Source organism: Heterocephalus glaber, unplaced genomic scaffold (assembly GCF_053883595.1).
Source record: "Heterocephalus glaber isolate CG9 unplaced genomic scaffold, H.glaber_assembly_v1.0 deba00001460, whole genome shotgun sequence".
Classification (NCBI taxonomy): Eukaryota; Metazoa; Chordata; class Mammalia; order Rodentia; family Bathyergidae; genus Heterocephalus; species Heterocephalus glaber.
In genome coordinates this window covers 4,672,126-4,685,492 of record NW_028258307.1, presented here as the reverse complement: position 1 = coordinate 4,685,492, position 13,367 = coordinate 4,672,126, and the positions used below count along the sequence as shown (strand labels likewise).

Sequence of the window (13,367 nt, the reverse complement as noted above, 5' to 3'; positions counted from 1 at the left end):
AAACAAAAAAAGGAAACAGCCCCTGGTGGCTGGGGTCTTGTGCGGGATTGCCAGTCTGCACCCTGGCTGGCCGCCTGGCATGTGCAGCAGGCACCTGTGTGGCAGGAGCTCTTGTCAGTGTTGCTTTGGTGTGTGTCACTTCCTGTGCTCGGTGTGTCCGGGTCCCACCTCCTCAGCACAGTGGTTAGATCTCCAAAGCTGCAGATAATGTCTGCGCTACCATCCTGACAGAGCTGGCCATGCCACAGAGCACAGAGGAGGAGCCTTGGAACACTCTGCATTCAGCCTGAGTGGCTTCTCACGGCCCCCATGCTGTCCCCAGCATGTCCCCATGGGGCCCCTGAGCAGTGGCTGAAAGGCTCTGTCAGCACAGGCCACACCTTGCGTTTCTGACAGATGACTGCTTTCCTCTCCACCCCCTCTCCAATCACTCATTGTCCTTGTCACAAATTGAAGACAAAAGCCAAGCAGTGCTTAGCGAATCCCACGGGCCCACTCTTGACACCTCCCTCATAGAAAAGCGGCTGACAACTGGTTCCCATGGCAACAGGCTTTGCAATAATTTCTTGTGCAGTGCACCAGACCCCCACCTTTCTCTTCTTGGGAGGAATGGCCAGCCCTAAAAATGAGACAAGATGAGAGAAGGAGAGGACATTGAGACGAGAAGCTGGATGGAGTGCCTGGGAGTGGGCTGGGGGTCATCTCTCTGGCCCAGGGGACAGCGCTCAAGGTCCCTCTCCTCAGGGCTGCTCACTAAGGGGTTAAGATACACCAAACGGAAGTCTGCAAAAAGCTGACAGCAGCATCAACAGGCACTATTTAGAGTGCCGCCAAAGTGCAGAGCGCTCTAATTTTGGCACAGGGCCATGTTCACACATTGTACAGCGGCACCTGTCCCAAAGCTGCAGACTTTCTCTTCTTGGTCTGGGTTTTCTCATCACAGAGGAACTGGCCCTGCGCCTACCCCTTGTTCTCGTCCCCACTGAGAAAGGGACAGTGGGAGCCCAGGCTAGTTTTCTGCTGTGACTTGAATTGTATCTCCCTGGCCCCTCTGTTGAAGCCTTCACCTCCAGCACCACAGGGAGTGATGCTACTTGGAGACAAGGCCTTTGAAGAGATGACTGCAGTAAGGTGAGGCCCTGAGGGTGGCCCTGATCCAACTTGTATCCTTATAAGAAGAGATCAGGACAGACACACTGAGGCTTCACGTGCACACAGCAAAGACCAAGTGAGGACAGAGGCAGGAGGCAGCTGTCTGAGCCCAGCTGCCGTAACAAAACACCATCAACCAGATGGTTTATGTGCAAATTTATTTCTCAAACTCTCGCAGGCTGGGAAGTCCAAGGCACACGTGGTGGTGGACTCAGCATTTGCTAAGGACTGGTTTTCAGGTGCATAGATGGCACCTTCTTGCAGTATCCTCAGATGGGAGAGCCAAGAGAGCTCTATGGGGGTCTCTTTGGTAAGGGGGTGAATGCCAGTCCCAAGGCTCCTCCCTCGTGACCTGGTCACCTTCCAAGGCCCCACTTCCCAGTCCCAATCCAGCAGGGGTGAGGGTTTCAACACAGGAATCTGGGGAGGGACACAAAATTCTATCTACAGCAGGGCAAGGCAGGACAAGGGGCCTCTGGAGTAAAGAACTCTGCTGACATTTTCCTTGACCTTAGATATTTCCAGCCTCCAGATCTGCAGGGAAAGAGATCTCTGCTGTGGAGGCCCTCAGCATGCAGCATGCTGTCATGGTGGCTCGGGCTAACTAATACAGCCTCTCCCTGGCCACAGAGGGGCCGCTGGTCAGACCAAGGCTTGGACAGGCAGCCTGCAGCCACCTTGCCTCCCAGTCCTGTCCCAGGATGGTGGTACCACCCACAGTGCTGAACAGGCCCACAGCCCTTGCCTACTGACCTGTGATGCCCGTGTGACACATCCTCGGGTCTGTTCTGAATAGCCATCCATCCACTGTTTTTAGCAAAAGGTGTCTTAGTCACTTTCTCTTCACTAGGACAAAATATCTAACATTCACAACTTAAAGGAGGAGAGTTTTATTTGGCTCACAGTTTCCAGTGGGTTCAGTCCATGGTTGCTAGTTCCATGGCATCAGGGCTAGTTCCATGGCAGAGGAAAGCTGTTTATATTATGGTGACCAAGAGGCAAAGAGAGAGGGGAGGAGCCAGGGACAAGAACACACCCTTCCAATGACCCCTGCCTCCAACCAGGGCCATCTCCATGATCCAGCCATCTTACAAACAATGAGACTTTGGAGGAACATTCTTGAGCTAAACCTTAACAGGAGGCAAAGACAGGTCCGAGTGATGCCCCTAGTGAGGCCCAGGAGACATCAGCAGATGTGTTTTTACTTCCTCTACCCACCCACCTTTGCCATATTTTTAATGTATGTGCCATCCCACAATGGGATTCCCTGAGATTGAGATGTTATCTTGGTTCTCTTTGTGTCCCAACATTAGGAGGGTGCTGAGTAAATGTTTCTGAATAAATTAATGCATCATATTCTTGCCAAGATTTAGGAAGCTTCAGGACTTAAAGCTAAAAGAGGATTTGCTTGTCTTTTGCTCCTTTTTCCCCCCATGGTTAGGATGGGACTCAAGGCTTTGCACATGCTAGGCAAGTGCCACCATGCCTGGCTTGTTCTTAACATTCTTTTGTAGAGGGGGAGATAAAAGCATAAAAAGGGGAAGTGACTTCCCTGAGTCACACAGAGGCAAAAACAAGACAGAACACAAGGTCTCCTAAATCTTGGTTGGGGGGGCTTTCTGCTCTGCCACTCAGAAAACCAACACACAAGGAACTGTGTACAGACGCCCACCAGGAGAACATAGTTAAGTATATCCCTTTAGGGACGATATGCGAGTGTGAATGCACTTATTATGTTCAAAGGACATGGTGTCACCTAGTACACTTACAGGTATTTACCTCTTTCACCTCTTCAGGCCTTTGATTAAAAGTATCAGTGGTTCCCAGGGTCTACAGTTTCAAGAAAAGTCTGCTCATTGTAAGCATCTAATACATTTTTAGAAATGAATTAATGAATAAATAAAAGAAAAAATTAATTCCTTCCCTTTGCATTCAAAGCCCTCCACAATCTGTTCCCTCAATTTCCACACTCTCAGACTTAACCTTTTGCTTCAGCAGTGCCAGTTTCCTGTGAGAAATGTGCAGTTTGCCATTCTGCTCATGCTGTGACACCAGACTCACAATGTCCTTCTACCCCTCCCCAAGTTCCCTGCCTTTACTTTTGGTGCTGGGGATGGAACCCAGAGCCTGAGGCATGCTAAGCACACACCCTCCTGCTGAGCCACACCTCCAGCTCCCTTCTCTTCTTTATTTGCCCATCATGAAGTTGCTCTCATCTTCCAGCCTCACTGAAGTCTCCTTCTTTCTGCTTGGTGCACAGATACGAGCAAGGAGGATCTCGAGTCCAGCAGGAGGGAGGAAAAGGAATCTAAAGAGCATCCTTGATAGGGCTTCTGGTTAGGAAGAAAACCGAAGGGGCGGAAACAGGAGTGCAGCCTTTGCCAGGTGGGGAAGCTGTGAGCTCCGTTAAGTCACAAATGCTGTGGCTGAAATTCCTTGAGCACAGAGCGAGGCTGCAGACTAGATGGCTTTTAAGACACTTCTGGCCTTTTGCTGAGTGCTCATCCACCCCAAGAGCTCTGTCTCCTAGAAGAGGTCCCAGTCTTCCTCTCCCCCTCACTCGGGGAAGAGGCCGCCTTCCTGCCAAAGGCCACCTGTGCTCGGAACACTGCTCTCTGGAGCCTGTGAGCCTTGCCTCTCCTTTTTCTTGTTGTATTCCACTCTTCCTCTCCGAGGTTCTTTCTACCAGCCTTTAAGGTGCTATCTTTTTATCCCTTCCATCCAGGAAAGTGGATTTCCACCCTTGTGCATGATGGAATGGACTATCTAGGACCAAACTTTCCTTTCTGTTGAAAACATGAATAAATTAGACAAAATATATGGGCAAAACAGGCAGTGCAGTGATCCTGATAGAAAGGAGTAAGTGCCCTTGCTTGGTGCCTGGGGACACTTTCCCAGCTACTGAGCAGGAGGAGGCAGCCAAGCAGAGCCAGGGGTTTCCCTGAGGAACAGGGAGGTCAAGGTGGCTGCACTCACCAGGCAGAATACAGGACAGGAGGGAGCTGTGTGGAAAACTAGCTCCTGACATCAGCATAGCGGCTACTGGATTCTTTGGAAAGAATCAAGTGTCTCCAAGCAGTCGTGCCTGGTAAGATAAACCACGGCATCACCAGGCAAAGAAATCACAGAGGAGTATCCTCCTCTGAAAACAGAGGGCTCGGTGACATCTGAGTTATAATGAGCCAGAGAAACTTGTTTGAAAAAGCACTTGAATCATTGTGTAAAGACTCCAGAAGGGTCAGAGGTAGGGCTAAATCAGTCCTATTTGGTGCTCTCTGACAGAGCTTAAAAAACAAGCCTCGGGGTGGGGATTTAGCTCAGTGGTTCCGCTGCCTGCCTTGCAAGTGGAAGGACCCGAGTTCGATCCCCGGTACCAAAAACAAAACAAAAAACAAAAAACAAGCCTCAAAGTTTCAAGCTGTTTCACAAGTAATTTATTTGCCCACCCAAACTAACTTCAACACTCATTAAAAGAAAATAACAAAATCCAGACACTCAACAACCTCACATTTACAATTTCAGGGTTATGTAGTCAGTCCAACCATGGAAGTATAGACAACATATGTCTCTTAGCTCAAGAATCCATCTGGAATGACAAGGAGCACTTGGGCACAGGAGGGAGTGGGGTCACAGGGGTCAGGACTAGGACGACTCCCTGCCCTGATCCAGTCGGGGGGGGGCTGGCTTCTTAGAAGGCCATCCTGGGAGTGCTCTCCCACTTTAAGACAGCATTTCAATGAGCACAAATTTTCCTTGGATAAACTCGAGGATTCCTGGCTCACAGACAGACGGTAGGTGGGAGAGACATCTGCCCTGATCCTAGGCAATTAGACCACTGAAAGATTCTGCTGGTGGCACATAAAACCTAGAACCACTTGACAATATTCATCTCAGATCCCCATTCAGGACCCTTCTCTGTGTGGGCTTACTCTGTCCTTGCACTGGGCCACTGTCACTGTTCAGCCTCATCAGGACCACTCAGTGCACTGTGCCTGGGGGCGTGGGGCAGAGTGGTGCATACCACCAGGAAGAAGCGAATGTATCTGAGGCGGAAACATGATGGTGGTGAGCCAGGAGAAACAGTATTATGCTGCCTTCCAATCTCTCCCGTGGTGGGGGGCCAGGCAGCTTCCTATGTGGGGGTCACAAGGGCTGCAGAGTGCTGGGAGGAAGGCAGTTAAGGAAACGGTGGTGGGATACTCAGTCAACTCTAGTGACCTCAGCTGATTTGTCTAGGATGTTATGGAATGTCCAGAAGAAATGGTGGAGGTGCAGCATGGCGAGGAAGCAGGAGTAAAGCTGAGGCTTGCTGCCAGCTTTGCATTTCACTCGGGCAGAGAGCAGGACATGAAGCTGGGCAGGATGGCTGGTGCCAGTGTAGACATCTGGTGATGCCTGAGGCCTGAAGAGGCAGGAGGCTGAAGGCCTGGTCTGTAATTTGCACCAGAGACCCCTAGTGAAAAGCAATTTTGGCAGAGCTGTGTCATTCTTTGAGAGCTGTCTTCAAGGGTCAGGACCAGAGACCCAAGTATAGGATGAGACCCACCTCCTAGGAGGGTTGTGCCTGTGACCAGGAGGTAAGATAGGCTGGGTACCTCCAGACCCTCGTCTTTAATGGACTGGTCTGCCACGTGTATGGCCCAGTGAGGACTGCTCCCCTTTGCATTTTAGACAAGGGGGGAAGTAATTTCAAGATGCTCAAAGGGAAGAGGAAATTTTCCCCTGTACATCAACATAAGGAAAGCTGACTTCAGCCCAGGAAGAGAAGATCCTACCTGTAAGTCATTTCATCTGTGGCGGCTGGGGAATTTGTCTGGACAGTCATTTTCCTAAGGAAGTGAGCTGGAGGTCTCAGAGGAGGTGGCTTCCATCTGTCCCTGTGTATTTAAAAGGGCAATCGATGAGGGTGGGCTAAGCTCTCTCCAGTCCCTGGGGACACAGCCTAAGCATTATTTCAGCCTTTCAGGTTTTCTTGCCTAGAGGAGTTCAAGACCTTTTGGTTTTAGCCTGATTTTCTTTCTTCTTTTTTTTTGGTACCGGGGATCGAACTCAGGTCCTTGTGCTTGCGAGGCAGGCAGCGGAACCACTGAGCTAAATCCCTGGCCCATTGCCTGATTTTCTAGAAGCGTCTCCCAGAATACTTTTGAGTAGTGAAACTCCTTCTTCAAACAGCCAATACAGACTACAACATAGAAATAAGAAAAAAGAACTCAGGATTTTATTAGCATGGATTTATTTTATAACTTCACAATGGTAACATTTGACTTTGTAGAATGTCAATGAATGACAATAATGAGGTAATTTTCATGAACACAAAAGCATATGAAATCAGGGTACAATGGATGACAACCACATCACTCTGGTTAAACGCTATTGAGAAATATTCTCTAGAAAGGCAAATGATCACAAATGATACCTTATTTAAAATGCTTTTCTTATAATCTCACGGCATTCTTCCTTAAACGAACCTACACTCAGAGAGAATGTTATTTCAGAGTCAAGTCACTAACAACTGTCGACAGCTGCTGGAATACTTATTACAAATACAAAAGGCTGCAATGCTTTCTAATGCAAAGGGATCACAACTGGGCCAGAAGATAACATCTTCACTTGTTCCTTCACAACTGGAACAACAAGGAGAGCATGCATTAAACTGACAATAAACGTCACGAAAACCCCAAGAGCCTCCAAGTGTCGCCTCTCTTCTAAGTTCCAGACCTCAGCCAAGTTCTTGGAGGGTTATTATGCCATCTGATCCTAACAACCACGCTGTGCTCTCCCCACCCCATTTTCAGATGTGGAGACTGAGGGTTACAGAAGCGAGGCAATTTGTTTATAGTATCACAAATCTACCACAAGACTGTACATCAGCTGTATCAGAGCTTTGCCTAGCATGTAACTCGATGGTGCTCATTTGTGCTGTCCTACACACTTACTTAGCATGCAGGGCCCCGATTTAAACTCTTGACATGCTATAGCTCTCAAATCTATGGGCAATTAAAGGAAGTTTGGATAGGGTCACGGAGACCAGCAGGAAAGCTTTTTTCGAGGTCTACACAAAGTGGGTCAATCTGGAAACAAAAGCAAGCCTGCCGGTAAAGGCTGAGTGTTAACACTGGTTCATCAACATATTTGAGCCTATCTGTCGTTAGATATTGAAAGGGTGTAAAGCACATTTTGAAGATGGGACTGCTGAAAAATCTCTGCAAAACTTTGAGAACGCAACCTGAAAGCTACTAAGACGGTGGAGGATGAACCTGAGTCAGAGTCCTGGGCTTGTCTAGGCTGTGCCACATGATGTTTTGGTGTTGAGGAGACCACTGAACCCATCTGAGCTTCAGTGTCTTTCTCTTCATAATGAGCAAAAATAAAAGAATGCAAGCAAGAGGACAGATGCTGCACACATCCAATGACACTGTGAGAAATTCTTTACACGATGCAGACCCTCAGTACTTGTGAGGTTCTCTCCTCTTTGCACTGTTGCCACTCAAAACCTTCATCTCTAACCAGACCAGTCTGATGGCTACGTGCACAGGTGCCCTGCGTGTGCTGCTGTTCTCCGATGTACACCCTTTCTTGGAGGCCATCTCTGGGCCTCAGGCCTTCTGACAGTGGGGATGGGGCCACCTCACCTGTTATCTTCAGAGCCACCAGGTGCCATCAGAGCCCCACAGACTGGGGCAGGGGTGGTGTGCATGGTTAGGGGATGATCTGAAGGAACATACAAGCCAGATCCCCCACATGTGCTTCACAGTAGGGCTTGAGCTCCCATGCGAATCCACTGCTGCTGCTCACCTGGCAGGAGGCAGAGCTCAGGGGGTGACCCCAGTGGTGGGGAGCTGTTATACAGACAAAGCTTCACTCCCTTGCTGGCCCTTTGCCTCCTGCTGTGTAGCCAAGCTCCCCGCAGGTTCCTGGGACTTGGGGAGCCCTGATCTACACGACACCTAGCAGAAAGGTGGAGGAACACTTCCCAGGTGAGAGGAGGAGGAAACCTGGAGGAGGTGGTGTCTTACTCACCTACCTGTCCACGCCCTCCCTACACTTACGGTGCCCAGGCCAGCTTCTCACCTTGGCCAGAAGCTCCCTACAAGCCTGCCTACCCTGCAGGTTCACAATTTAGCTGTCCACGGTGGTCGGAGCTCTCTAACTTTTTGTATCATGTCCCATGTGCTCAGGGCTCAGCAGGAATTTGCTCATTTGAGACCCGTAAACCCACGTGGCAGGCCAAGCCACTTCATTTTTCAAACTCATCAGAAAAGCTATTTTTTTCTATTTTCCCTTCTGTTGTATGAGTACATTTTGGTCTATTTATTTAAAAGGGACCAGAAATACAGGTGTTTCAGATTTCTTTAGGCTTCCTAACATTTTTTTTTTTTGGTATCGGGGATCGAACTCTGGTCCTTATGCTTGCGAGGCAGGCAGCGGAACCACTGAGCTAAATACCCAGCCCCTTCTATCTAACATTTAGAATTTAATCTTTTATTTATTAACAACCTACTTAGGGTTTAAGAAACTCCAGGTATATTTTTTTCTTAGGAAAAAAAAAAAAAGCAAGATTTGGCTCAAATGCCTTCATTTCAATCTTGTACATTAAAGGAAACAAAAAAGACCGTAAAGGTCTTAGCCTAATCCAGTGAAGGTCCTCAGCCCGCTGGCTGGAGGAGGCCACTCCCAGCCCGCCTCAGTCCTCTCTCCCATTATCCCAGCGCCCACAGGCACCACCTTTCTGCGGCTCCCTGATATTCTCATTTTCAAAGGAGACCTCTTCCTCCTCTTCTTCCCGTATCACCTTCATCAGCTCCAGGAAGCTGGGCGGTCGCTCCTGGTCCTTCAGCTTCCTGAGGCGACACCAGAGGACATCGCTGAGGCTGGCCCCAGCCATGACCTGCTCCAGGCGGACCTGGTCTGAGATGTTCCTGGGGATCGCCCGCTTCTCCACGGCTCTCCGGAGCAGGGTTTCCACCCGAAGCACATAGGCCGAGACCTTCTCCCCTTCCTCCTGGCAGGTCTTCAGGTACCTCACCTGGGAGGACCTGCGGCTCTCCATGCTCCCGAACACCTGTCTGAAGGCCTCCAGACACTCCTCCACGCCGATGGCCGGGTTGTCGGCCTGGACTATGTGCATGAGGTCCAGGGCGGGGCCCCGCAGGCTCTCCATCAGCCACCTCTTCTTTTCGGCCTCCGTGACAGGCCATTCTTTGACTATCTCAGTGGCCTGTTCCAACCAGAGCTCAAAGGGCTCATCCTCTGGGGTGGGTGTGGCGCTCCCCGAGAAGACTCTCAGCTTCCGGTACCTCATGGGCAGCAGGGGCTGAGGGGCATGTGACATTGCCTGTCCCAACAAATGGGCTAAGAGCTCTGGCGAGATGCAGGGGACAGCAGCTGGAGACACTCCCTCATGCCCAAGGGCTCGGAACATCCCCGAGACTGTCTGGCCCTCTTTTTCTAGAAAGAGGTTCAGTCTTTCGAGAAATTTGGCATCCTGGTTAGGGGTCTTGAAGATCACTTTCCAGACACCCCCCTTTCCCTGCACCTCGCTGGGGATGCCCGAGACATCAGGGTCTTCCAGGAGCTCTAGCAAGACGGTGCTGGCGTTCTCCTGCTTCCGGACGATCTTCCCAAGCAGTCTGTACCGGCCCACGCACTTCAAGGCCTCCTGCAGGATGGCCTGGGTCTCGCCCTCCCCACAGTCCACCGGGATGCCTGTCACCATCAGCGACTTCTGAGCATCCACACCCATGACCCTGCACCAGTCCTCCAGCAATGCCACTGCCATGGTCCCAGACAGAGTGAGGCTGTCACGCTGGGGCACGGAGACACACGGCTAGCAGGGACCACGTCTTGGGGGAGCTTCTACACCCTAACCCCCGAGCACAGGTCCCTGCATGGCAGTCTTCTCAGAGTCTTCTGGCCCAATAACCTGTCCTTGCCCAGTGCCAGCCGCTCAGCACTTCTCGACTCCTCAGGCCCCTCGGTGGGTGGTGGGACTTGGCTCAGTTGTCACAGTGCCACTGCCCGTGGGTCCACAGTCCACGGCAGCCACGTGGTGGGGACCCTTCTCCAACGGCCAGCCACCCCACATCTCCTGGTCTGCGAGATGCCCTCCATTCTGATCCTGGAGAGAAGTCTTTCAGCAGGGCAGCTGGGCTCCTGGAGAAACAATGGTCAGTTTCACCACAGCCCTCCCGGGCCCCTGCTCTAGTTTGGGATGGACCTCAGGGTGCACCATGGGCTCTGGCACCCCCTCTCTCAGGCCCCTTCTCTGCTGACCATGACTTCTTTCCCCTGGAGACCCCTTGCAATCTTGTCTCCCTGTCATTTGTTCATGAAATCAGATGTAGCCAGATGCCTGTTTATGTGTTCCAGAATGTTCTGAGGGAGTCAAGGAGCTTAGATATGAGCGTCTAGCACAGGAAGACATCACTCACCTTCCACTAAGTGTGTATGAGTCTGAGCCTCAGTCAAGCCAAGCTGCCCTGTCACACAAGCAAGGATAACATAATTTCATTCCTAACATTCAGGGATGAAGATTAATGTGTGTACTACAAAATATGACAACCCAGTAAAGAAGGATGAAAAACCTAACAATCCTTCACAGTTTAATTATTTCTACTAAGAAAGATTGAGTTGTTTCATTTCTTTGATTTAAAAATAAACTGTGGTGGCCAGATGTGCTGATGCACACCCATTATCCCAGCATTGGAAGGCTGAAGCAGGAGGACTGCCATGAGTTTGAGAGCAGCCTGAACTACACAGTGAGACCCTGCCTCAAAAAAAAAAAAAGGAAGAGAAAAGAAATAAAAAATCAATTGTGATACATGCTGGTAATCCTGCTGCTCTGCAGGTTGAGGCAGGATACAAACTTCAGGGCCAGCCCGGAAAATTTAGTGAGACTCTGTCTCAAAATAAAAAATAAAAAAGGGCTGAAAGTGTAGCTCAGTGACAAAGTGCCTCTGGATATACTCTTTACACACGCACACACAAATCAATGGTGAGTCATTAAGACATTTAGAAATAACTTAATATAGGTGTAACAATTAGAAAAATAGGGCTGGATGTGGTGGTGCTCACAGGTAATCGCAGTACTCTATGAGACTGGGGCAGGAGGACTGCAAGTTTGAGCCAAGCCTGGTCAATGTAGTGACTCAATGAGGCCTTGTCTCAATATAAAAATATAAAAAGGAGTGGGGATATAGCTTAGCTCAAAGGCCCTCGAACCACAAATACATACAACTTTTCTTTTAAAAAGACATCACAGGGCCAAATAAGTCAAGTTTGGAATCATGAGTGAATCCCCCATGTTGCGTCTTTACAAGTGCTCAGCAGGTCATTTCCTTGGCCATGGATGTAAAGTTGCTGATACAGCACCTTCTTAGCCACTGAACTTCAATGGATTTGAGAAAAACAAAACAAAAAACAAAACAAAAGCCGCAAAAGGCAGGAGCACGGGTATCATGGAGCGAGAAGAAGAGTCCCTGAACAGTGATGGTCAGCAGGCCATGGGGAGGCCTTCCGGGCCTCTCAGCCGGCAATCCGGGCACTGTGAATCATCACGTACTGTGCATGCGCAGGACCAGGGCGCCATCAGGGAGGAGGGGATCTTAGAGAAGTGGTCTAGCTGTGCCTCCTCTTGGCGACCGGAAACGTTGTTATTCGTGCATGACTGACTGTACCTCCTAGTGAGTGTGGTGTGGGCTACAACTGTTTCCCCCTCGGCCTGAAAATCTGCATCTGTCCAATGGAGTCCAGAGTCACACAGCAGCTCCCAAGCCCTCCTGGGAGGTCCAGAGGATGTGGGGCTGCGGCTGACTTTTCCAGGGGGCCCTCCGGGTGGTCTCGGCCCCATTAGAGTAGAAGAAACTGAGATAAAAAGGCATTGAAGCTGGAGGAAGAAACACCTCCCACAGCTACCTTCGGAGAGTTCTGTCACCCAGAGGTGAGCCCACCTCCGTGGGGCCTCCAGTAGGACAGGGGAAGAGAGCCTTGATGCACAGCAGGACCGCAGACAGAGGTATGTGGGTATGGACAACTGTAGGTAAGAACTTTGTATTTTCTCACACGAAGGGGCCCATAGCACCAGGCTTGGGGCTGGAGGAGCCTCTCCCTTGTCCCCTGGGTTAGCTAGAACCTTGAGCTTGGGCAGCGCCCTGACCTCTTTCCTACATGGAAAGGCGCCGGGAAGCATGTGTCTCCATTGGCCTCTGGGTCAGGAAATAAGGTGACGCGCGCTCTGCGGTCGCAGGCGCCTGTCCGGCTTCTCAGCCCTGCCGGAGGTGGATTCGGCCCTCCTCAGGGGAGCTCATCTTCCACCTGGGTCTGGAGTCTTCCACATTTAACCCTCACTCAAAGCTCTCTCTCAAAACTGGGAGGGCGGTGGGCCCTCGCCTTTACTTCTCCCTGGGCGCTAGGTGACCAGGGGACTGGACTCTTGGTCACACTGCCATCCGCGAGCTCCTGGCCATGCCTTGCCCCTCTAGGGCCAAAGCCAGACGAGTTACTGAGCCCGCACGGACCTCCTGCCAAAAAACAGGCATAGTTTCTGCAGCTTTCGGCCCCGGTGGGAAGAGAGGCGGGGCGCCATGGGCCCGAGGCTGGGGCTGTTAGCGGACTGGATGTGGAGCTGGACAAGAGCAATGGAGGGCGGCAGAAATGTGTTCCCTACACAGATCAAAATGCCCCTCAGGAGCTACCGACCGGCTCAGCGACCCCAAGCCCTGGACGCCAAGTCCCCACGCACCCTACCCGGCGTGGCCCGAGGCAACTCGCCACACACAGCCCTCAGAACCCCGCCAGCGGCATCCGGCCACCCCCGAATCCCCGGGGCTCTGGCGCAGTGCGCAGCGGGGCGGGGTGCCAGGCGTCTTGCGGAGCCTGAAGGTTCAGGGAGTGGGCTTCGAGCTGCTTACACCCTCACCTTTTTCTGTTGGTGGTGGCGGGGAACACGCCAAATCATGACACTCGCGGACCCTTCCTGGGGCAGCGGTGCAGCTTGTCGCACGGAGACCTGGGGAATAATACAGAAGATGTTCGCCCTTTCTCTCCTAGGCGGTCGGGCACACCCGAGGCCTACGTCCCTCTGTGACCCCTCCGAGCCCCACGCCCCTCGGCCTCTCTCCCCGCCCCCCAACCAGGGCTGCACCCGCCGAGGACCCTCGGGGTCCACCCTGCTCCCCGGGCCCGGCAGGTGCGCGGCTGGAATGCAGCTTGGGTGC

At 51.4% G+C, this 13,367-nt stretch overlaps 1 protein-coding gene across 9 annotated transcripts in view; it reads right to left on the bottom strand.

Moving 5' to 3' along the window:
- Pnma2 (PNMA family member 2) overlaps positions 1 to 13,367 on the bottom strand; it is a 35,407-nt gene that overhangs the window by 21,782 nt on the left and 258 nt on the right. For 4 of the 9 annotated variants that reach the window (XR_002396337.2, XR_015453363.1, XR_015453362.1 and 1 more), the window contains exons 2-3: positions 13,070 to 13,159; positions 5,928 to 6,029 (exon numbers count right to left, since the gene is read on the bottom strand). Coding sequence is in view for 3 of the 9 variants with exons in the window: in XM_004848372.4 (XP_004848429.1) it covers positions 8,837 to 9,931 (1,095 nt within the window). In the remaining 6 variants the exon portion in view is untranslated. Of the gene's footprint in view, positions 1 to 4,539; positions 5,606 to 5,927; positions 6,030 to 6,369; positions 10,306 to 13,069; positions 13,160 to 13,367 lie in introns of those variants that run through there. The other 5 variants (XM_004848372.4, XM_004848373.4, XM_004848374.4 and 2 more) reach the window with 3 other exon arrangements.